Source organism: Nyctereutes procyonoides, unplaced genomic scaffold (assembly GCF_905146905.1).
Source record: "Nyctereutes procyonoides isolate TBG_1078 unplaced genomic scaffold, NYPRO_anot_genome, whole genome shotgun sequence".
NCBI classification, from domain to species: domain Eukaryota; kingdom Metazoa; phylum Chordata; class Mammalia; order Carnivora; family Canidae; genus Nyctereutes; species Nyctereutes procyonoides.
In genome coordinates this window covers 80,777,052-80,802,652 of record NW_026575146.1, presented here as the reverse complement: position 1 = coordinate 80,802,652, position 25,601 = coordinate 80,777,052, and the positions used below count along the sequence as shown (strand labels likewise).

At 44.9% G+C, this 25,601-nt stretch overlaps 1 protein-coding gene across 1 annotated transcript in view; it reads left to right on the top strand.

Moving 5' to 3' along the window:
- Window positions 1-25,180, top strand: part of SPINT2 (serine peptidase inhibitor, Kunitz type 2) — a 28,072-nt gene extending 2,892 nt beyond the window's left edge. The window contains exons 2-7 of the mRNA XM_055309407.1: window positions 17,471-17,641; window positions 20,408-20,467; window positions 21,744-21,797; window positions 22,382-22,543; window positions 22,885-22,923; window positions 24,504-25,180. Coding sequence (XP_055165382.1) covers window positions 17,471-17,641; window positions 20,408-20,467; window positions 21,744-21,797; window positions 22,382-22,543; window positions 22,885-22,923; window positions 24,504-24,670 — 653 coding nt within the window. The 3' untranslated portion in view covers window positions 24,671-25,180. The remainder of the gene's footprint in view (window positions 1-17,470; window positions 17,642-20,407; window positions 20,468-21,743; window positions 21,798-22,381; window positions 22,544-22,884; window positions 22,924-24,503) is intronic.
- Window positions 25,181-25,601: the final 421 nt, after the last annotated feature.

The window sequence follows — 25,601 nt, the reverse complement described above, 5'->3', positions numbered from 1 at the left end:
AGTGGGAAGGTGTGTAGTGAATGTGTGAGGGGGTGATCATAATGGTTGGTCAAGGAATTTAATCTGTGTGAAGACTGAGGGCACTGAGGGGTAGAGGAAAGGTGTAGGGTCAGTGAATTGTTGGAGTTAAGGTTTTGGAGAGAATGAATAGAAAGACAGGATACAGTGCACAGTGAGTGAGATGCATGAAGCTGAGATTCCAAGAGGCTGTGCTTACTGAGACAAGGTCTAGGCATAACCATTGGGGGGAGAGGCTGAGGGGAAGACCAAATTGTTGGAGAAGAGATCTAGGAACCTAAGAGGCCAAGGATGGTCCGAGGGTCACCCACCTGGGTATGGAAATCACTGAGAACGATGAGAGAGGCAGCATGAGTCATGAAATGAGGCTAGGAGATGATGCACAAGGTGGGGTACAATCTACTTTGATGATGAGATTAATAGCTGGGGTTTTGAGAGGGCAGGTGTAGAAGCAGCACCAGGAGCAAGGAGACCTACCTTTTTGGAAGGGCACAAGAAGGCATGTCCTCAAGGGAGAACAGGAGTAAGAAAGTGACAAGAATGTTCAGAGAAGAGACTGAGGAAATGAGAGATTTTGTTTAAGGTAGTTGCTAAGTTCCAAGCCCCAGAAGTTAGGGGGAAGAGAGATGGGAACAAAATAGGGTGTATGGGGATGAGGCAGATAATTCAGGAGTCTGAGGTTGATGTGATAAGCAAATGATAGGAGTGTTATGTGGTTTCAAGACTGACAATGTTAGGCAGATACTAGGTGTTGGAGGGCAGATAGGAAGGGGTGTGGGCTGTAGTGGACATGTGGGGTCTGGACAAAGGGTGTCCTGAATCCAAACCCGTGGAGGTGGGGGAAAGCTGATGGTGCTCTGGGTGTTGGCTAGCATTCAGGGAGTCTGCCATGGAAAGCACACTGGTCCAAGAAGCCTCAAACAGACTTTTTTTTTTTTAATAGATTTTTATTTATTTATTTATTCATGAAAGACAGAGATAGAGGGGCAGAGACACAGGCAGAGGGAGAAGCAGGCTCCATGCAGGGAGCCCAACCTGGGATTCGATCCCAGGACCCCAGGATCACGCCCTGGGCCAAAGGCAGGCACTAAACCGCTGAGCCACCCGGGCTGCCTGAGATTTTTTTTTAATGGAGAAATTTGGCTAGGGCTCTGCATGAAAAATGTGAAAGTCAGTGGCATCAGGGCAGTGTTCCCACATAGCACCCATAACTTTTGGAAATGACATATACTGCGCTCCCTCAGTCTTTATGCACTTGGCCTGCCCACCTTATCTCTAAGCATTTGAGTTGTGACCCCCATCCCCACACATCTTAAGAATATGCCGTATTTAGTAAATGGAGGTAGAGAAAACATAACGGCTCCTTATAAATTGTATGGTGTAGGGACAGGTGTGTGTATCATTGCTGTTAGGGAGGGAAAAGCCCTTATCAGGTGGCCACAAATGTGTGTGATTTTTTTTTTTTTTTATATTTTCCCTGGGTGGATAAGTCTTGTTACTTGGAATGCCACAATATATGTAATTTTAATTTCAGTACAAGGGCAGGTAATACAGTTGGCCCTTGAACAACGCAGGGATCAGGGGCACGTCTGTGCAGTTGAAAATTCACAGGTAACTTTTGATTCCTCTGAAATTTAATCTCCTGATAGCCTACTGTTGACTAGAAGCCTTACCAATAACACAGTTAATTAACACATATTTTGTATGTTACGTGTTTTAAATACTTTATTACAATAAGCTAGAGAAAAGAAAATGTTATTAAAATCATCAGGAGAAAGGTCAACTGTGTATTCTTTTTCAGAATAAAACTTCAGAAATTCCTTTGGGAAGTTTAAGTGTAGTTCCTGCTAGCAATAACTTTATGCCTGACCTTGGGCAGCAGAATTGGCGTTAATGGTTACTGGGCTCAGTTCTTTGTTGATTGTTCTTGGGACTTTCCACTGGAGAAAAGTGCAGCAGCCTTCATGTGAGAGCCTCCATTGCACTTTCAAGTGATCTTCAGTTTCCATCAACCTCTTGGGTTGATTACAGTCTTCCCCAGAACTTTGACTCTAGGACAAACTTTGCAGCACTTCTCCAGTAAGCATGTTCTTCAGCACCACTCCTTTCTCTTCTCTTAATACCCATAGATGGTTATAATATAAACTGGTCAGAGATAGGACAAAGAACTAAAGTGCAGTTGGTGTTGGTGATCAGCTCAGCGTTCTCCAAAGTAGCATCTTCGAGTATTCTTTTTTTTTTTTTTTTAAGATTGATTTATTTATTTGGGAGAGATCATGCATGCACCTGAGTGGGGGGAGGGGCTGGTGGAGAGAATCTTTAGGCAGATTCTGCTGAGCTTGAGGCCCCACCCCCACCTGGACACTATAGGGCTCCATCCCACCACCCATGAGATCACCACCAAACTAAGAATGTGACACTGAACCAACTGAGCTGCCCAGGTGCCCCTAGTGTCTTCTAGTATTCCTGCCACTTATTTTGCTTGCAGTCAGAACAGTTTGGTTCCCATATAGTTTGAAATATTTATTCACTGATTTATTCAACACATATTTATTGAACACCTACCCCGTGCCAGGTACAGTGTTAGGCCCAGGAATCAGAGAACTGAACAAAACAAATGACTTCCTGATCCTTGGCAGCTGCCTTGTAATGAAAGGACAACAGTACAATAAATAAATGAGCAATGAATAGATATCTGGTGATGAGTACTTTAAGAAAAGTAAGGCTTAGTGTGCTTACTACTGATAATATGGCCTTTGAGGCTCAAATGGTGACACTCTTTAAAATGGAGGGCCTTGGGATCCCTGGGTGGTGCAGCGGTTTGGCGCCTGCCTTTGGCCCAGGGCTCAATCCTGGAGACCTGGGATCGAGTCCCACGTCGGGCTCCCGGTGCATGGAGCCTGCTTCTCCCTCTGCCTGTGTCTCTGCCTCTCTCTCTCTCTCTGTGTATGACTATCATAAATAAATAAAAATAAAAAAAATAAAATAAAATTGAGGGCCTCACTTTCAGGTCCACTGAAACATTCCTTTGCCTTGGTCAGCATTTGAGAGCTCAGCCTGTGGTGGAGAAAGCAAACTTCTCTTTCACTCAGCTCCCCATGCACTTCTCAGTTTTTCCATCCCCAGAGTCATTTGCAATTCTCACACTTGTCTTGAGGTAATTGGCCAGGCCTCTGCCATGTGCTGAGGCCAAATAAGTGATGAGGTAGCTTGAGATTCATGTTAGAGGGGAGAGAATCCTGAAGGGGTCACACTGAGGGGACTTCATCGACCCCAGGAAGTCTTGGTGGCCTACTGGTTACATGACTAATGCAGTTTTCACGGGGACCCCAGAAGCACTAGCGTGAGGATTATGGGTGTCTTTTTGCAGTCCTGGTCACAGATGTCATTTCATGTAATGTTTCTGACATCTTTTTGAAAACTGGAAATGAATGCTGGAACATGGATGCTGAGGTCCAGTAACTTTATTTATTTATGAACTTTATTTGTTTATTTATTTATTAAAGATTTTATTTATTCATGACAGAGAGATGCAGAAACAGGCAGAAGGAGAAGCAGGCTCCATGCAAGGAGCCTGACATGGGACTCCATCCTCGGACTCCGGGATCACGCCTTGAGCCTAAGGCAGACACTGAACTGCTGAGCCACCCAGGCATCCCAAAGGAGTCCAGTAACTTTAGAGTTTAGTTACTTTGGAATTATTTGAAGTACATTTTTAATGATTGGAAAACCACTTTAGAAGGAGGGCAAAAAAAAAAAAAGGCAAAATTTTAGCTGTTGTTTTACACACTGATGTTTTTAGGTGGCTCTAACCCAGCAGGGTCCTGGGTCAGTGGTTTCTGAAGTCCTTGAGTTCATATGTCATATTTTGTCTTTTTCCCTGGGTCTGTCATTTAGAATCTAGGGCATGCTCTTAAGGGGGTAAAAAATATTAGGTGTTATCATAGTTTGTGACCTTTTTTAAGTTGTATTTTATTTATTTGAGAGAGAAAGCAGGAGCAAGGGGAAGGGGGAGGGGCAGAGGGAGAAGCAGACTCCCTACTGAGCAGGAAGCCTGGACATGGGGACTCCATCCCAGGACCCTGAGATCAAGACCTGAGCTGAAGGCAGATGCTTAACTGACTGAGCTACCTAGGTGCCCAGTTTGTGACCTTTCAAAAGGCCACTCCGCATGAATATATAGTATGTATGGCCTCGAAATTTAATGGGATGATTAAGAAAAACATGTCTAGGGCAGCCCTGGTGGCTCAGCAGTTTAGTGCCGCCTTCAGCCCAGGGCCTGATCCTGGAGATCCGGGATCAAGTCCCATGTCGGGCTCCCTGCATGGAGCCTGCATCTCCCTCAGCCTGTGTTTCTGCCTCTCTCTCTCTCTCTCTCTGTCTCTCTGTCTCTCATGAATAAATAAAATCTTTAAGGAAAAAAAAGGGAAAAACATATCTTAAAAGGTTCCTCTTAGAGGAATGGTAATGAAAAGCTTGAGAAATACTGTTTGTGGGAGAAGGTTCATTAGCTTTCATCAATTTGTGAAAATGGCCCATGATTCAGAAAAGGTTAAGAGTCCCTAAATATGAGGGGTGCCTGAGTGTCTCTCAGTCTCTGCCTATGGCCCAGGTCATGATCCCAGGACTCTGGGATTGAGCCCCACATTGCGCTTCCTGCTCAGTGGGGGAGCCTGCTCCTCCCTCCCACTTGTGCTGTCTCTGTCTCTCAAATAAATAAATAAAAATCTTAAAGAAAGAAAAAAAAAGAATCCCTGAATGTAAATTAACAGGCAGTCCCATGAGAGACACTGAAACTGTTTCCTTCCAAGTTATTCAGATGAGCTACTGTGATTCTAGTTAGAAATTTAGCTAAGGGTAGAATTTATAGCCCTGTTTGATGAATATGAGGTGACAGTGGGTAGGAGTGGTGGTTTGCATTGTGATGGTGGCTTATAAAATGTGAACTTTTATATCTAAATATTTTATATCTAAAATGCCAAGGTTTTGGGACACCTGGGTGGCTCAGCGGTTGAGCATCTGCCTTTGGCTCACAGGAACCAAGATTGAGTCCCGTATCAGGCTCCCTGTGGGAAGCCTGCTTTTCCCTCAGTCAATGTCTCTGCCTCTCTGTGTCTCTCATGAATAAATAAATCTTTTTTAAAAATGCCAAGGTTTTATATCTAAAACAAAATATTATGAGTCTTATTTAAGTTGGATTTGTCATTGCAAGTCATTGGATTTGACATTGGATAATGTCATTTGTCATTCTTTCCTCATAAGTACCTATGGTTATTTTAAAGTTTCTGAATTACTTATCCTAATAATGACAACTTCCAAGCACCCAAACCTAGAGGAGATGGTTAGCTGTAGCTTTCTGTATTGAAAACAGAAGCAGTCAAGTATGTGGAATGCAGATAGGTGGATTTCTAGATCACTTTGAAATAAGGCTGATCAAAAAGTGAATGTTAACTTTGGAATTTGGCATAGTGGAATTAAAACAGCTATTAGTGGGCAGCCCCAGTGACTCAGCGGTTTAGCCCCGCCTTCAGCCCAGGGCCTGATCCTGGAGACCTGGGATGGAGTCCCATGTTTGCTCCCTGCCTGGAGCCTGTTTCTCCCTCTGCTTGTGTCTCTGCCTCTTTCTCTCTCTCTCTCTCTCTCTCTCTCTCTCTCTCTCTCTCTGTGTGTGTGTGTGTGTGTCTCTCTCTTGAATAAGTAAATAATCTTAAAAAAAAAAACCCAGCTCTGAGTACCTCCCTGATATTCAGGACCTCTTCATACAGAACTTTTAAAAAGATTCTCCCATTCTTTGGTGAAAAGATACTTGAAGGTCTGAATGGGTTACCAGAGCATATTCTTTCTTATTTTCCTCAGGCTGTGGACTGTTATCTCAGGATAATGTGGGGTTGCTGAACTTTGATCTGTGTGATAGTCTGCCATTGTCTTACTCTGGGTGAAGATAAGGAAAGGTGTCACTTTAGGCTTGGTAAATGGTCACACAGCAGAAAAGGGAGGAGTGATGGTTGAATTGGTTTGATCAGCTTGGACTTGAAGTTATACTTGGTGGTTTTCCATATCCCCTGTGTCCTGTCAGCATATTCAGTTGGACTTTCTAGTGAACTGTGGCGTCCTTTTTACCTTCATTCTCACTGTCCCTAGATTAGTCTGGCCTCATAAAAATATATTATCTACTGTTTATGCAAAACTTTGTGCCACATGTTTTAAGGGCTTATAATGGAATACAAAACTCCTTTAATCTTAATAGCCTTCTTATGTTATTGGTCTGGGTGTCAAAGAAATCCCTCCCATTTGAGTTGTTTTTGAGAAATGCATCTGTAGGGATACCTGGGTGGCTCAGTGGTTTAGTGCCTGCCTTTGGCCCAGGGCGTGATCCTGGAGACTTGGGATTGAGTCTCAAGTTGGGCTCCCTGCATGGAGCCTGCTTCTCCCTCTGCCTGTCTCTGCCTCTCTCTCTCTCTCTGTCTCTCATGAATAAATAAATAAAATCTTAAAAAAACAAAAACAAAAACTGCATCTGTACATGCCCCCAGAATTTACCTCAGTGGGGCCTATGGAGGAAAAGCTGACTGATCTCCTTGCTTTATTAACAGTGAATTCAAGTGCCCTTTCTCAGACAAGTCATTGTCAGGACAGCCTTAAGATTAATAAATAGTGCATTCCAAAGCAGGCAACATAAGTCTAGATGTCATAAAAGGAGACTTTTTGCTAACAAACTTGCCAGAAAACACTTTTATACTAATTAGATCCAGAATATGTATTAAATCACACGAGAGACCCTCACTTCAACTTGGGCTGAATTGTATTTATGTCCTCAAGACAGTTCTCTTGCTAACATTCTCAGCTTTTATTACCAAACTTATTTTATTATTATTTTTAAAGATTTTATTTATTCATGAGAGACTCAGAGATGCAGAGACATAGGCAGAGGGAGAAACAGGCTCCCCATAGAGAGCCTGATTTGGGACTTGACTTGATCCCAGGACCCCAGGATCTTGACCTGAACCAAAGGCACCCAACCACTGAGCTACCCAGGTGCCCCTAAATTAAATGGATTTTAAAGAGAAAACTCTGTTACTACAGAATATTTCTGACACCAGCTGAATGGACTTTTCCACAATCAAGCAGTTCTCAGTGGACACCCATTTAACTCACTTCTGACACCAACTCCCTGGAATAGCATGGACCCCATAGGTTACCAGCTCTGTCCCACAAGAGTGTCCCTCCCCCACAGTCAGGTGAAAGTCCCAGGTTGTCACCTGTACTTCCTTTTTTTTTTTTTTTAAATATTTATTTATTCATGAGAGACACAGAGAAGCAGAGACACAGGCAGAGGGAAAAAGCAGGCTCCATGCAGGAAGCCCAAAGTCGGACTCGATCCCGGGACCCCGGGATCACACCCTGAGCCAAAGGCAGACACCCAGCCACCCAGGCATCTCTGTTACATGTACTTCTGACCTACTATAAATCAAGGGTTCCTACAACCCCCTTGGATTTAATAATTGCTAGAATGGCTCACAGAACTCAGGGAGATTCATTTACCAGTGTATTATAAAGGATCCCAGTGAACAGCCAGATGAAGATACAGAGTGAAGTCTGGGAGGGTCCCCAGCACAGAAGCTTCTGTCCTCGTGGAGTTTGGGGTAAGACACCCCCCCTGGTACATGATGTGTTCACCAGCCCGTCTTTCTTAACTCCTTCGGTTGGGCTTTTTTTTTGGAAGTTACTAACTCAAACTCTCATCCCGCTCTCCTTCTTGGAGGATGGGGGTGGGACTGAAAATTCCAACCTTTTCATCTTTCCTTTCTTTCTGGCATCCAGCCCCCATCCTGAAGCTATCTAGGGGCTGCCCAGCCACTAATAATCTCATTATCACTCCAAAGATTCCCAGGCTCTTAGCTCTTGTGTTAGGGACCCAGGTCAAAGACCAATTATTTGAACAAAGTTGCCAAATGCTGGATGCGTAATCAGAGTTTTGCCTTATCTTCCTGAGTCTTCCAAGATTTTTCCAATTTACATACTTCAAGCTTCTAAAATCTGCATGACTTTTCTTTCTTAATCCAGCCAGCTCTAAATCAGTAAATATGTGGCTTGCTGAATTAAAGACTATGGAGTTTATATATTTGCCAGTTTAATTGTTAGGTTCCCATGTTATGAGTGAGGAAATGGGCATAGGAAGGTTAGGAAACAGCCCCTAGGTAAGACAGTGGGCTCATAAGAGGCAGCCAGGGATTCCTGTACACATAGGCCCCTTTACCAGAATGAGGATCTGTCCTGCACGCTTTTGCTAAATGACTTTTCTGTATGTGTCACTCCCCTATGCCAGAGCCTTTGGTCATTTCCTTGTACCTTAGGTTGGCTTACAAGTCCTTTGAATTTCTGATGTGATTGAAATATTTTACTCTGTGTGATTTTTGATCCAGAGGGTACACTTTATGGCGACCCCCCCCCCCCCAGTAGCTATTCAAACCCTTAGTGCTTAGTACTGCTCAGGATACTGAAGAATTTAGCATATTTTTAGTCTCTTTTTTTTAAAAGATTTTATTTACTTATTCATGAGAGACACAGAGGCAGAGACATAAGCAGAGGGAGAAGCAGGCTCCATGCAGGGAGTCGGATGTGGGACTCGATTCCGGGACTCCAAGATCTTGCCCTGAGCCGAGGGCAGATGCTCAACCACTGAGCCACCCAGGTGTCCCTGCACATTTTTATTTATCATGTAGTTTTAAGCTTTTTAAATGAAAATTTTAAACAGAAGGGACCATAATCCACTATCCCAAAAAAAAACACTGCTGACCCTTAAAAAACAAAAGTAATGCATTTACAGGATTAGAATACTCAACCTGTACTGAAAGATACAGATGGAAAAGAAAAACTGTGGAAAAGCCTGTCTCCCTCCTCCAGTCCCTTTCCTTAAATTAAAGGTCCATTCATACACTTATCTAAATTAAAAGTTTAGAAAGGAATTATAATATGTAAACCATTCTGCTCCCCCCCCCCGCCAAGGTCTTAGACATTTTTCTATATCAGCACACATCATTTGCCCATTTTGAACAGCGCCAAGTATTCCGTTTTCTGCATGTCTCACAAGTTATTTAACTAGCACAAACAAGATGTCTTGATGGTGAATTTTCAGCTGTTATGGGTCTATGAACACCAAGCCCTTTGTGGATGTGGTAATCATTGCCCCATTCTCCAAAATACTTGAATTAAATGACTCTGCTTTCTTTGCTTTTTGATACTGAGGAGTGAGCGGTACTTTTATTTTTTTATGTATAAATAAGATTTTTCAAATGTCTGAGGATTATTCTAACAAAATTTCTCTTTGACCATTGTCCTTAAAATTCTAAGTTGCTTTAATAGAAAAGAGTAGTGCTGTTTTTAATGATGGAAGGGTGTGCTATAGAGTTCTTGGTAAGGGATAAACCTGAGGAATGCCTGGTCAGTGTTGTTATAAGAAATGTGAACCCTAGGAGTTTACTTGATAACTTTTTTTTTTTTTAAGATTTTATTTATTTATCCATGAGAGACACAGAGACGGCAGAGAGAGAGGCAGAGACACAGGCAGAGGGAGAAGCAGGCTTCATTCAGGGAGCTCGACCCAGGACTGGATCCCAGGTCTCCAGAATCAGGCCCCGGGGCCGAAGGTGGTGCTAAATCGCTGAGCCACCTGGCATGCCCTAACTTCTGATCCACATATAAGACTTGGTGAATTCTATAATGACAGGAGTGGAAAATCTGAACACGGTGTTTTTATAAACACTCTAAAGAAGTGTTGGTTGCTGCCTGGGTATGGCCTGCGAGCTAAGTATGTTTTTTACATTTTTTAATGTTTGAAAAAAATATTTCAAGACATGTAAAAATTACATGAAATAAAATTTCAGTGTCCATAAATAAGGTTTTACTGGAATGACAGCCATGGTCATTCATTTACACGTTTGTCTTAAGGCTGCCTCCGTGCTACAATGACACAGTTGAAAAGTTAGAATAGATGGTGACCCACAAAGCCTGAAATAAAGGCAGACCTTGTTTGTGTGGTTTTCAAAATGCACATATTTCAGTTACCACAGTATATAAACTCTGGGTACTTGGGTCAAAGTACAAGTTTCAGCTATTAGCTCTTCAGTCACAAATCATTATGTGATTCATCACTGCACGTCTGTGACTCAGTTCACACACACAGCGAAGCATGTGGTTGTGTAGCCTCCTTGTTTCCCAGTGATAGTCCTGTGTTAGTTTACAAAAATGGTTAATCAATAGAGAGGATTGACCAAAAAAGATGAAAAATGCAGCAAAGAGAAAAATGGTAATGCTGGAAGCACAATTCCAATGGAATGTAAGTGGAGTGATGAAGAACTCGCTAACTTCGGGAATGTTGACACTGCCTTGATTTAGGAGACTGGATATACAGTCAGAGAAGCCGAAGTGAGAGTCCATTTATCAACAAAACGATGAAAGTGGTGACAAAAAGGATGATGTCCCAGTGGAAGTAATGGTAAAAACCTCCGCAAAAAGTAAAGCAACTCTCAGAGTAATTGTGACACTGAAAGTGCAAAGGATAAAATGTTGGAAGGTGATCAAACCTAGAAAGATGTATGACAGTTCACTAGGGTGAATTGAAAATAATGCTTGCTCCATATCAGAAGTTACATGTCTAAAGACCATCACAAGCATTGTTCAAGCTACTCTTGGTAATTTTTTTTTTACAAAGAAATTTAAACACCTTAATTCTCAAGTTTCTAATGTTAGCCACATTGTACTAAGTAAATATTAATTATACCATTTTCCATTCTGTATATTTATAATGCACGATTTTTAATGTTTGACAAATTTAAAGGTCTTGGAAGTTAAATTTTTCCTGTTCCTTTCCACACTATCATGTAAAGCAAGTACTGTCTATGTTCACTATTTGGCCCACCATAAAAAAGTTTGCTGAGCTTGCTCTAGGAAAACAAATGGATGGGAGGAAAGGATCATTTCATGAGTGGCTTCAGACTGCTGAGATGATCCTAGGCTTTCTTTTATAAGGCAGACAATGAGGCAAGAAGTCAGGGTTCTTCAGTGCTTAGACCCATGGGAGTAAAAAGTGTATCAAGGGCTAGGCTCCTAGGAAAGTTCTTTTCACTTGTTTTAGAAGTCAGCTTACTCTGAGTGGATATAAAAAACAAATAAGAGCTGGCTAGGTGGCTCAGTCGATTAAGTATCTGCCTTTCTGGGATCGAACCTCACTTTGGGCTCCTTACTCACTGGGGGCCTGCTTCTCCCTCTGCACATCACCCCCCTCACCCCCCCCCCATGCTCTCTATCTCAAATAAATAAAATGTTTAAAAACACATCCAAATAAAAGAACAACCTCTCAAGGTGACTCTTGGTTTGGGGGAGAGAGCAGGTAGGATTAAGGGGCATATGAAGGGTTGGAATTTGATAAAGCTGAGTAGTAGATACACTTGTGTTAAGGTATTTTCTGTACTTTTCAGAATATTTGGAATAGTTTATTAAAATGACAATTTTTCAAATGACTTAATTATATTTCAGAGTATTTGAAATAGTTTATTTAAATGACTTAATTTTAAAGGCAGTAGTGGTTTTTTGGAGAATGATTAGTACTGTCTTCTTAAGCTTGTAGAGTTACATCAGATTGGTGGTGCCTGGGAGCCTAACTTTGCTGTAATGTCCTTGTTAGTGGGTGACAGCAGGTTATTCTATCCAATTGCACACGAAGAGAAGGTGAGCCATTGGCTTGTTGTCTTGGTCAAAGCTCTAGTGACTTTAGAACCAGAGGAACCTGTTTTCCATGACAAAGACCAGGCTGTTTGGCAATTTTATAATAGCTAATGTTCAGAATGCCTGCCAGGGGTTTGTAAATTTAGGTTCATATTTCAGATAAAGTGTGATTTTTAACCATTCCTGATGCTTTCCCAAGAGAGTGTTGCTGTTTCCTAAAGACAGAAATTCCATTTTTACGTATTCTGAAGTATTTCCACTTTGGTGCTCCTCAGCTTTTTTCCGTTTTTCTTCCTCTGAATTTTGAAAATTTACAGATGTATTTCATTTTGCACTAGCATTTGTGAGCATACAAATAGGACCTGAGACACATTTTTCATGATCGTTTCCCAATGCTATTCTAAGGCCAGTATATAGTTTTGTCATCTCTTAGTCGTAATAGAATTATTTATTAAGGAATAACTTCCTGAAAATTTGTCCAAATTCCTCACAGCCTTGGGCAGTTGGTGTGGTGTTGTCCGTGACCCTGTCTTTGACCGTGACTGTAAACAGGCCCAGGAAAGGGCCTGGCCTATTGAACCTTCAGATCATGTTAAGCACCCTGAGGAATGTTTTGGCATTTAGGCACCTTTAGTTTCATATTTTTCCCACTGCCTGTTACTATACTAACTTTGTCTTTCTGTCCCTCTGAGGGAGGGGTGAGTATGTTATGGCCCAGCTCTAATCCGATCAATGTAAATTCAGATTCAGCTCTGCTTCTTGTTAGCTTAACCATCCCAAGCCTCATTATCCTTGTTTGTAAAGTGGGGATATTACTATATGATCCACAGTTTTATTTTGACTGTTAGTGCATATAATGTGCGTAGCATAATGCTTTAGTGAAGGTAATAGAAAAAGGTTTCAAGAAATAAGTAATGCTCAGCATTTTGGTTCTTTTTTTTTTTTAAGATTTTATTTTTTAAGTAATCTCTACACTAGAGGCTTGACTTCACAACCCCAAGATCGGGAGTCACATGCTCTACTGACTGAGCCAGCCAGGTGCCCCCATATAGGCTCATTTTTATTTTAACCTTGATCTGCCAAAGAACAGTGCTTATTTAACCAAAAAAAAAAAAAAAAAAAAACCACTTTAAGGAAGATGATAAGTCACGGAAGATGATAAGTCACCCAGTCTCAGCCATGTTACATACTAAAGTGTTTCTGGCTTTTTGTGCAAGTCCATTTGGAGAAATGAGAGTGCACTGATGCTCTTTGGGGTGGAGGGGAAGAATGTGTGGCCTGTGTGTCCATTCAAAAGGACAGTGGCTCCTTTACAGCAAACAAGCAAACCATAACAAAATGCTTTTTCATGAGTTCACTTAAGCCTTGAGAGTAAAATTTCTATCATGGAGGCTTTAAAGTAATTTAGTTTGTAAAACCATATGACCAAAATGAGCATTTTCTTAATCTGACAGGGAGCTTCCAGACTCACAGAAAGGACTCTGACTTGACGCAGTCAGGGTATAGTTAAATTTCATCTTGGTGGAACCTAAGTTCAACCAATTAATCTGCTACTTGAAGTTCTTATTTTTACTCTAATCAAATTTGTGTAAAAAAGGAGATAAGCTTTTTTCTCTTTTCATTATAGAAATTTTCAAATGTACATACAGTTCTGTGAGCCCATGTGGACCATCACTCAGCTTCACCAATTGCCAGCATTCTGTCTTTACAGGCATGCTATGTTTTTAGTCCAAGTCTTCTCCTAATAAAGAGATGTTTCTAAGGGTGCCTGGGTGGCTCAGTTAAGCATCCAATTCTTGATCTCAGGGTTGTGAGTTCAAGCCCTGTGTTGGGCCCTGCATTTGGTGTGGAGTCTACTTAAAAAAAAAAAAAAAAAAAAATTCTAATTCCCCTGCAACAGAAATGAAGTCCCTTCCTCCTTCCCTCCTACTACATCCAGGGAACTTAAAAATAAGGCTATTTTCTGAAATGTAAACTATGAAGTCAATGTGTGGTCGTTAAGAGCAGATGAGAGCTGCTCTCTGGGACATAATGGCCTCTCAGGCCCACAGGATTTGTTGTGAAAAGACAGTCACATCTACAGGAACAATGTTCCAGTCAGAAAGAGGCATCCGTCATCAGTGGTGGCAGTCAGGAAAGGAAGTGTCCCAAAGGCACGCCTTGACTGTGGTATCTTGACCAAGGTGTGTACCTGGGTTGTCTACTGTGCCTCTGGCCTGCCCGGTAGATCCTGATGGAGCAGGATGTTTGTGGGAATCCTGCAGCAGACTTTTCCTTCCTCAGACTCCCAAGTGACCTGCTCCATCTCAGCCTTTCTGAGGTGGTGTGCTGGTTGATGTGTACATCCAACCTGCTTGGCGGTGGTTTTCTCAGCGTCCTCCTGAGCGCTCCAGGCGCACGCATCCCTGCATCTCGTCAGCAGGGTTGGGGGGTGGGTGGGTGGGTGCTATCACTGAGTGTCTGAGCTGACAGGTGAGGGCCAGGTTTTCGCAGTGTGACTTCTCCAAGGGAACTGCTGTCTAGGTTTTTACCCTCTTGATATACCCTCAGCCTTGTTTACCCGCACAGGGCGTGCACCGACACCCTTAGGGAAACCTCCCACATTTCCACCCTTGATGAGGTGGTTAACCCATCACATTCTCTCTCTTTTTTAATATTTTATTTATTTATTCATGAGAGACACAGAGAGAGAGGCAGCGGGAGAAGCAGGCTTCACGCAGGGAGCCCGATGTGGGACTCGATCCCAGACCCTGGGATCATGCCCTGAGCTGAAGGCATACATACGCTCAGCCACTGAGCCACCCAGGCATTCTGACCCATCACATTCTTTGCTGTGCTGTCTGGTGGTTCCCACCTAGCTGCCTTCAGCTTTGCTAGGCATTCTCTCCGGTTTTCGTTTTAATTGAGATGTAAGGGACACATGGGTGGCTCAGTGGTTGGGCACCTGCCTTTGTCTCAGGTCGTGATCCCGGGATGGGATGCGGATCAGATCCAGTCCCACATCAGGCTCCCTGTGAGGAGCCTACTTCTCCCTCTGCCTGTGTCTCTGCCTCTCTCTCAGTCTGTGTCTCTCATGAATAAATAAATAAATCTTAAAAAAAATTAAATCGAGATGTAATTCACCTGCGATACAGTTCACCTGTTTAAAGTGTGTAGGTCCTCTCTTGGATTATTTTGAAAGACTGTCCCAGAAACTGCTCAGGAAGCAAGGCTACAGAGCCGTCCGAGTGATACCCAGGGTGCTAGCTTGGCAGGGCATTGGATGGGCTGTTCACCTCTGTTGGAGCTGTTGGGCCCTCTCCGCCTTGAGGTCGTTTTCATTTGTGTGTCGTACGTGGATCCCGTATGGCTCTTCTCCATCTTGTCTATATATATATATATTTTTAAAGATTTTGTTTGTTTATTAGAGAGGCAGAGGGAGAAACAGGCTCCCTGCAAGGAGCCCGATGCGGAACTCGATGCCCTGAGCCGAAGGCAGAGGCTCAACCGCTGAGCCTCCCAGGCATCCTCCATCTTGTCCTGGTAATAGCAGTGCTGCCTCAGACATTTGACAGCCAGCATTGAGCAAATCGTACACCAGAGGACTCTTTTCCTACTGTGTTTTCTTTGGGCCTTGTTGACTGTATATTTTGTGACCTTTGGCACATCGTCAAAGGTATCTGCTCCAGGTGCACACTCAGCTGATTTTGGTTGATGTGTTATGGACAGGATGTGCCCATATTTTTTTTTAACTGCTTTATTAAAGTATTTACGTATCATAAATTAGTTGTTTTAAGCATACAATCCAGTGATTTTTAGTACATTTACAGAGTTGTACAACCATCCCTGCAATCTAATTTTAGAATACTTCCATCATCCCCAAAAGATCCTTGTGCCCATTTGCAGTCATCACCATCCCCCAACCCTCCAGCATCAGGCAAGCACTAATCTACTTCCTGCCTCTCTTGATTTGCCTTTTCTGGACATATTAAATGATTCTATTTATATGAAGTATCGAGATAAGGTACTTTTTAATTGGTGATTTAAAGAATGGTTGCTTTCAAATTAACAAAATTTCTTACTTCAGAATATGCTTTTTCTGTACTAGTTACCTGTGATTTATTGGTGTGTATGTGAGTTCCTTGAGGTTTTGCTCATTACAACCTTTTTTGTCCGTAGATCGATGTTTTATGGAACATTTGGTGTCATGCCCATTATTGTGATGTATTTTGGGAGAAATGAGATCTTGCCCTCTGCTTTAAGAAGCTATCCCATGGACAGCCTGGATGGCTCAGCGGTTTAGCACCACCTTCAGTCCAGGGCGTGATCCTGGAGACCCGGGATCGAGTCCCACATGGGGCTCCCTGCATGGAGCCTGCTTCGCCCTCTGCCTGTGTCTCTGCCTCTGTGTGTGTGTGTGTGTTTCTATGAATAAATAAATAAAATAATAATAATAATAAAAGCTATCCCATAAGTTAGTGAGGTAAACCTAACATGAAAATAATTAGGAGTAAATGGCAGCATATAACCAAGTGTTGGGCTCTGGGGTACTTTTATTTGAGATGTTTATTGAGCACCCTTCTCAGATTAGAATGTACTTATGCCAGAAGATGGAGATGGATGGAGGTCAGGGGAATAGGAGAGGTGATGTGGACTCATGATCCCAGGAAGATGATGGGGTGCCCCTGGGCAGATGTTGAGTCATGTTGTCAGGTCACTCCCTTTTCAACTTGCTTTCCATCCTCCTGATTCCTCCAGGAGAAAGTCTTATTTTGGTGCAGGTGTAGCTCCAGTACTTAGGCTTATCTCTACCTTTTTAAGAGAGAGGAGATATCTGGGCCTTTTGGAGTCAAATGTAGCTGGCTGGAATTTTAGAACATTTTTGTTTGTTTCCTTTGTACTAGAGTGGGGTCAGATTTGAGGGGACCTTGAAACCCAGGCCCCTCTTGGAATGCTCAGGTGGGAGCCATTACAAGTGCCAGAATAGAGGAATACCCTCAAGCTGCCTTTGGAGGCAGAGGACTAGAGTTAGGAGCTTCTTTCTGAGGTTCTTGTGGAAATTTGAGTGTGAAGTGGCTGACCTGGTCAAACAGTGGATGAGGAAGGTTAAGACACATCCTTCCACATGGCCCTCACATTGCCAGCTCTGGTCTTTCAGTGCTAAGTTCCCCCTTGGCGCCTGGCGTGATGGGCACATAACCCAGAAGGATCCTGAAGTCTGGTATGTTTTTTGCCTTTGCCATATTTCTACACTGGATGGTGTGTGTGTGTGTGTGTGTGTTTCAAGATTTTATTTATTTATTCATGAGAGACACACCCAGAGAGAGAGAGGCAGAGACATATGCAGAGGGAGAAGCAGGCCCCATGCAGGGAGCCCAATGTGGGACTCGATCCTGGGAGTCCAGGATCACGCCCAGGGCCGAAGGCAGGCGCTCAACTGCTAAGCCACCCAGGCGTCCCAGGATGTGTTGTGTGTCTTTAGTAAATGGTGGCAGGGACAAAATGAACATGCAACTGAAATATAGTTAAGTTGGGTGGGTTGGTATCATTGTTGTTAGAGTGATGTGTTTCTTTACTATAGGAGGAAGGAATCACTAAGCCTGATGGCAGCACTTTAGAAACGTCTCACAGAGAAGCTGTGCTGGGTCTTGGGCCTTGGGAAAACTGGGTTTCCTCCAATAGGTCTGTGCATCTTCTCCGTTGGCAGGATTGCCCTGCCAAGCCAACTGGTCTCTGTTTTGTGTTTTAGACTTTTGTCACGTTTCGAAGGTGGTGGGAAGATGCCGGGCCTCCTTCCCTAGGTGGTGGTACAATGTCACTGATGGATCCTGCCAGCAGTTTGTGTATGGTGGCTGTGAAGGGAATAAAAATAATTACATGACCAAGGAGGAGTGTCTTAAGAAATGTGCTGGTGTCACAGGTAAGAAAATGGTCCCTGGGGAAATGGTATGACTTAGAGACAGGTTTTTAACTGGAATGTGATGCCTTTTGCATTGTGCTCATTCTTCACGGCTGAACCTGGGGGATGTTTTTAAAAAGCAGAAGAAACAGGCACAATTTGAAGGTCGCCCACACAGTGGTTTCACAGTGGTATCCTCCCTCCTCTTCCCAGAAAAGAGAGTAGGCCACAAGCTGGAGCTGGGGGAGGGGGACATGACTGTTTCTTCTCGACTTCCTTTCTCCCACTGCTAAGTGCCAGTCCCCCACCAGACCTGGCAGAGGAGAGTCCTCACAGCCACTCAGATAGGCTGCCCTTCCTGCTTCTGGGCATTTGGCTTATTTTTACCTCCAGGACAAATGATTTGAGGAGCTCATCCAGCCAGCCAAGGTGTGAGTCAAATTAAAACTAGAACATACTTTCTGGAATCTGTCCTCCCAGCCCTCACCTGTGAGGGATTCAGTGGAGTCAAGATAATGTTGACTTTGTGAATCTCATGGTTTATTTTATTTTATTTTTTTAAGATTTTATTTATTGGGATGCCTTGGTGGTTCACTGGTGAGCGTCTACCTTCACTCAGGGCGTGATCCTGGGGTTCCGGGATCGAGTCCCACATTGGGCTCCCGGTGAGGAGCCTGCTTCTCTCTTTGCCTGTGTCTCTGCCTCTTCATGTCTCTCATGAATAAATAAATAAAATCTTAAAAAGATTTTATTTATTTGACACAGAGCAAGCACGTGAGCACAAGCAGAGGGAGAAGGAGAAGCAGGTTGCTTGCTGATGAGTAAGAGCCCAATGCAGGGCTCCATCCCAGGGCCCCAGGATATTGACCTGAGCCAAAGACAGACACCTAACTTACTGAGCCACCCAGGCACCCTGAGAGCCTCAATGTTTAAATACGAACTTAAAAGCCGCACAAAAGTGTGCACTGGCTCTGAACTGAGCCCTGAGGGCCTCCTTGAGAGCTACACAGTGAGACGTTGTCCTTTCAAGTGTTCTAGAGACCCAAGAATTTGGCTAGCCAAAAAAGTTCATTGGTGACCTTCCCAACACTATTAGGTAGCTTTCTGCATCCTTTCTGGATGGCTTGGCATCCCTGTTCCAACTCTGGTTTATGATTTACTGGTGTCGTGCGTGCTGACCGCATGCTGCCAGCCTGTGCACCCCAGTCCAGAGACGAGCACTGAATCCCTGTTGGGTTTTGTGTCTCCTCACTTACTGGCTATAAACTCTCTTAGCTTTGAGTTCTATGGACACAAATCCGATATGCTTGTTAAAGTTCTACATGAAAAAAAAAATAAAGTTCTACATAAAGAGGGGGAAACAACAGTGGTCTTGGCTGTGGCCCACAATGACAGGGCACCTTGGGGAACATTTTCTTGATCTCTGTGTGCCACTGCTCAGCAGACATTCAACAAGTATTTGGAGACCTCAGCTGGCTGGGTATTGTTTTGGGATTATACAGGCAAGTCCTTCACCTTTTGGGGGCAATTGGCAACCTTAGCAGATGGTGACTGGGGAAAATACCACCTACTGTATGTATCTGTTGTCAGCAATGATCCGACATGGGGGCAGGAATTAAAGGGAAATATTTTTGCAACCTTTTCTGTCCTTTCCCAGTCAACTCACATGTAGCAAACGGACCTGCCTTTTTCTAGTTTCTCCTTATTTTTCAAGAAAATGGTTGAAATTTTAAGAACACAAGCAGTGAAGAGTGGGCATTCAGACAGGATGTTGCTACAAAGGGTCACGGGTTGTTGTGTTTTGCTGGGAGAAGGCAGACAGCTGTTTCCCTAGAGGTGGTCCAGGGTCTCCGGGCCCAGAAAGCTCATTTGTTGGCACCCGAGTGTGGCTCCACTGCATGTCTGTTGAAGCATTCTCTCATGAGTCTGTGAGGAGAGCTAGAACTGCCAGAGCAGCCAGGCACTGGAGTCTATTGCCAGCATATTCTCTCCCAAGCAGGCAACCTCTGTGGGAAGCCACATGATAATGAAGATGTCAGTTTATTAATTTGTAATGAGAACCAGCACTACCTAGGGGACCAGACACTTGGATCTCTGTGCCTGCTGTACCTTTAGTCCAGGTAGGCAGGCCTCTTAGCCGGGTTCCCAGAAGACTGCTTGATACAGAGAGGGGAGAAAAAGGGAGCTGGTTTGTGATAGCAATGTTTAATGGCACTAGGTTATGCCAGCCCCATGCCTCTGCACAGGGTCAGCAGGGAGGCAGGGGAGCCGGCTTCTTGTCCCTCCTGGACCCTGCCCATGCTTCCTTTTTTGTACTTCTTAACTGGCTAGCCTCTCCACCCTACCGTGTGTGTGTGCATGCGTGTGTGTGCATGTGTGATAAAATATGTAGACCATAAAATTCACCTATATCCCACACTTAGGTGGTATTCAGTACATTCGCACGACTTGCATACCTTTTTTAATTCATTAGGTGAGTAAATATAGCTAAAGAGATTATTTGGCCCTAGAAGTCATTCTGTCTTTTTAAAGTCCTTTCATACATCTTTACTCTCATTACCAGTGAGTGATCTTAGAGTTTAACCCACAAGGGCAATCTTGGTTCCCTATTTCCAAGTTCTAGCCGGCTTGTGGTCCAGCATGTACATTGAAGGACCCACATAAAGGAGAAATGGGAGTCACCGTGAGAGGCACACAGGCCCAGGGCTGCTCAGGGACCCTGCTTGTTTTGTTTCACCAGGCGTTCTTGAGGTGCACTTTCTCACTGTGTCATTTGTCCCCTTGTAGAGAACACTGTTGATGATCTGGCCACCAGCAGGAATGGAGCAGAGTCCTCTGTCCCAAGTGGTAGGTTCTGAAAACAGCGTCGGATGGAATGAGGGCCACGTGGACCATGAAAGTATAGTTGTAATTTGGGAGTAGTATAAGGGCTTCCACCTCCTGGTCTCTTTATTCCAAATTGTCAAACAGGGGCTCTGCTTCGGCTGCCAGCTTCTGGCTCCCCGCTGGCATCCTTACACTGGGGAGTTCACATTGTCCAGTGGACAAGAGGGCCGAGGTAGTCTGCAGTGCTTCTGGGCTGGCCTCTGCTTCCTCCTAGGGGGCAAGGGATTGTGGATATTGCTGTTGCCTGTGGCTCAGGCCCCTTCCTTCTCTCTGGGCTGGCCTCAGGTCCCCTGGCCTCTTCTGCTGTGCTGTCCTCACTGCCCCACCCCACCTCTCCTTGCCTGTTCTGTCTCTTTTGTTCTCTGTTCTCCATGCCGTCCCCCTCCCTGCACTGAGTCCTCTGTCTTCTGCTGCCCCCGCTTCTGTTCCCACTGCAGTCCTTGATCCCAAGCTTTGTGTTAGCTTGCTTTGTAGTGCTGACAGCAGCTGCCCCATTCCTCCTTTATGCTTAAAGGACTCTGCATGCATCAGGAGCCTGGGGTGAGTTGTCCAGATGCACTGGCAAGTCCAGCCCAGCTTTCTGGAAGGCCATTGTCCAGGCAATGGGCTCTGCTGGGCAAGACCTGCTGTGGAGGGAGGGAATTTGCCCCTATTTCATTTGAGGACAGCCCCCCAGCCAGACAATGGCTGTGCACCACTGATTGCAGCCATGGCTTTGGGCCTCTGGTTCTGACATCTGTGCTCACGTGAGAGAGCATTTATTAGTTCAGTGGTTGGCTGGCTCATTAGTCACTTTCCAGTTCTGCTAGGCCCAGGGATCCTGTGTCTGTCCTGGTCACTGTTTATTTCCAAGCTGGCCTCCAAGGTTATCTGGAACCCTCAGGCCCTGGCTTGATATCTCTAGTTTCCATCCTGTTTTTAGAAGAGTGAAGGGCCTCCTCACTATGTCAGAGAGTGAACAAGACTATCTTCCTCATCACCCTAGAACTGTGGCTGGGATTAGTTTCCGTAATAACCCCTGAGGTGACAGGCAGGCCACCTCACCCAGTGTTCATTACAGTGTGTGTGATAGAGCCCTTTAGGACTGGGAGGTAACAAACCTACCCATGGAGGGGACTCCACTCCCAGGTGCCAGGGTGTCTGTGTTCACTCAGTGGGCCCTATTCATCTCCGCCCCAGCCAGGCTACATGGACTGTGTCCATCCCAGCCTCCCTGACTTGGATGTTTGTGTTTTAGTTTCCAGAAGGCAGGATTCTGATGACCTTTCCAGTGATATTTTCGACTACGAAGGTATAACTTTTAAAAAATATTTATGTATGGGAAAAACATGTTTCTTACTTACTTGGGAATTTAGACACCCTTGAGTATTTCCACTAAGGAAGTTGTAGAGCAGAGCTTCCTGACCTTTCCCAGGTGATAGAACTCCCAGGGATGTCCCAGGGCAGCAGGGAGTGGATGTGCCACAGAGGCAGCAGGGAGGCTTTACTTTGGAGAGGCAGTATACTGTGTAGGTTCTGCACTCACCAGCTGTATGGCTGTGGGCCGGTTGCTGGAGCTCTGCCTGCCAGGTACAAAGTGAGGGGCCTACGACAGAACTCTTAAGAGACCAAGTTAATACATGTAAAGTGCCTAGAGCAGAGCCTGACATAGAGTGATCTCCTTCCCAATGGGGTCTGGCTGTAAAGAGGAAGATACTCAAAAACCTGGAGGAGTGTCAGGTGGCCCCAACTGGCCACATCTATAATTTACAAGTTCCTTTAGCAGAGAGCTGTTTCTCTATTAGCTGGCAGCAGTATGACTACTTGGGAACATTCCAGCTCCATTTCATGTCTGGGCCCTGCTAATTTGTACTCTGTGGCTTGTGTTGCTCCCAGAGTACTGCACTGCCAAAGCAGTCACTGGGCCTTGCCGTGCGTCCTTCCCACGCTGGTACTTCGATGTGGAGAAGAACTCTTGTGACAACTTCATCTACGGAGGGTGCCGGGGCAATAAAAACAGCTATCTCTCCAAGGAGGAGTGCATGCACCGCTGCTTTGGTGAGCCCGCCTGATTCCTAAATGCAAGAAACTGTGGTGGGTGGATGAGGCCTCTTGAGAGGACTCCGGTCCATTTCCCCACCTCTAAAATGAAGGCCTTGGCAGTGCTATCATTTGGACTCTACCACTCTCTGGCTCCCTTGTGGGGATGAGGTGTGATTTGGGCTTGGCTGTTGCACAGGTGTGCCCTAGGTCCCCACCAGAGTGGCAAGGCCTTGGAACCCTCAGAAGAGCTGGAAGATGTTCAGAAAGAGCCTCCTGTGAACACCTTGTTGGTGGCAGCTCTGGAGGGCAGGGAGGGGGACTGTGAGCTGACCTGAGGGTTGTATATTCTTTTTCAGGCAAGCAGTTGTACTCTGTTCTACCCCATGGCACTAAAGGTAAGAGGCCTCTGGCCCTCCTCCACCTGCCTTCCCTGACTAAGCTCAGCTGCGTTTTTGCAGGCTTATGTTGTCTCTGACACATAATCCTTCACTATAAACATCTTTTCGGTTGAAAATCCTGTTTTTGCACGAGAATGGTCAGGCAGCTTGAAACATATGGTAAATGTTTGTCCCACCATGCAATATAATAGGGGCTGGAGGGAAGCAGTCTCCACCCAGGCAGCCCTGGGGTGACTGGAGGACAAGCTCTGCTATTAGGCTTGTGGGGTCTGCTGCACACAGACCTGAGATTGGCTCAAGATTTATTATTATTTTTTTAATTTTTAAAAAAGATTTATTTATTTATTTATTTATTCATTCATTCATTCATTCATTCATTCATTCATGAGACACACACACACACACATACACACACAGAGGTAGAGAGGTAGAGACACAGGCAGAGGGAGAAGCCAGGCTCCATGCAGGGTGCCCAACGTGGGACTCTATCCAGTTTCCAGGATCATGCCGTGGGCTGAAGGCAGCGCTAAACCACTGAGCCACCTGGACTGCCCCTGGCTCAAGGTTTAGAGGGAACTTCTGTTCCGTGGGTTGTGTTGAGTTGGTCCTGGGTGACAGGAAGTTGGAGAGCCCTTGCTGTGTGTGGGCAGAGGCCAGTGCTGTTGTCCCCAAGCAGTCTGGTCTGACAAGAGGCCTCCTCTAGCTTTTGTTTCTGATTCTGACCTTGAGTCATGGATGATAGTGTTTGCACAAAGGACCGGCCATACTGGTTTGGCCTCTTTCCACCTATTTCCCTATTCAGAAGCCCAGACCTGGCTTGCGTGACTGCTCTATTTTAGAGGAGGAGCGAAGCTAGAATCTAGTTTGCCAGGCCTGGCGCAGAAAGCATCCTCATTCTGGAGGGCGGGGGTAGGGAAAGAACTGCTCCTGTCAATTCTGTAGCCTAACGGGGCAAGGAGCCAAGTAGCTGCTGCAGGAGGCCACATTCTTTAGGTGGAACCCCACCCACCTGATGGAAAGCATCTTAGCTGACCAGTGAGATCGTAGTGGGGCAATCACTGTTAAATTTACTTGGGCAATTAAGAGCACGAGGGTCCCCTCCTGGCACCGCTGCGAACACACCCTTGCCTCCTCCCTTACTTCATTCTGCAGGCTGCGGCCACCCTGGCTACTGCAGGGCAGCATCTTCTCTGGCTGGTCAGTGTGCTGTGTGAACACAAAACCTTGGGGTTTTATGTTTACACAAGAACCAGGGGTGTGTACTTTTTATGTCCTGGTACACATTTTGTGACTTGGGATTCCTGCACAGTTTGCCCCTGAGAGGTGGAAATAGAGTTGAAGTGGGATTTTTTTTTTGTTCCAAAAGCGAACACAGATAGCCACTCGGTGCACATACTGCAGTGCCTCCTTTTCTTAGTCACCTGCTTCTCAAGACCATAGGGACTCCTTGACTTCCCAGTGGGCAGTGCCCCTTCTCTAGACCCTCCCAGCCTGGGGTCGGGCTGCCAGTGCTCGCCCCCGCGCCAGCCGGGATACTCCTTGTCCTGAAGGTTCTGAGGCCCTTCTCTCCTCCCCAGTGGTGGTCCTGGTGGGGCTGTTCTTGATGGTCCTCATCGTCTTGCTGGGGGCCTCCGTGGTCTGCCTAATCAGGGTGGCGCGGAGGAGCCAGGAGCGCACCCTCCGCACCGTCTGGAGCTCTGGGGACGACAAGGAGCAGCTGGTGAAGAACACCTACGTCCTGTGAAGGCCCTGCCAGCCAGACGTCACCCTTCCTCAGGACTCCCTGTTGACGAAGAGAACCTGGGAAGGGAGGGGACACAAGTGTCGAATGTGTGTGTGCTTTTTAAAATAGAGTGATTGGATTGTATTTGTGTGATCATTGGGGCTCCGGGTCTGTTTGTTACTCCAGAAGGTAAGAGGGCTGCTTCCTGCTCTCCCGGCTGGGTCTGCTTTGGGACCCTCTTGGAGGAGGGCTCTGCCCCAGACCAGAGTCAGCTACTCTTCGGTTTAGTTCTTCACTCCAGGTATTGGTTTTCTTTGCTTACATTGAATCCTGTAGCATCCATTCCCATTACAAAAGTAATGTAATAGTTTCCTTTGTTTGATTTGTGGTTTTGTTGTTTGTTTGTTTTTTAAATAAGTGGAAACAAAAGTTTTTTTTATTAGGATTCTGAAAGGAAGAGAAAAAAAATGTACAAGTTTAATAAAAAGAGCCTTCCCTTTAAAATAAATTTCAGCAAGTACTTGCTTTCTTTATGGGATTGCTGATTTAAACTCTGCCAAAATTAACACACAACACTATGTGAGATGTCCCATTGTAGAAAAAAAACTCATCTTTCAGATCTTTTTGAATGAATATCTTACATTGCAACTGAGTGCCCGTAAATAAATTTTCACCAAACAACACTTAGCCTTACCACCTTCAGGAATCTCTGGCATTTCCTTCTTCTATGTCACGTTTGATAAATTCTAGCCATATCCCACTGAATTGGTTTTTGCTTTGTTGTTTACTTATTTATTTAATTTTTTAAAAAAGATTTATTCATTCATGGGAGACATAGGTAGAGGGAGGAGCAGTTTCCCTGTGGGTAGTCTGACACAGGGCTCAATCCCAGGACCCTGGGATCATGACCTGAGCTGAAGGCAGCCGTTTAACTGACTGAGCCAGCCAGGCA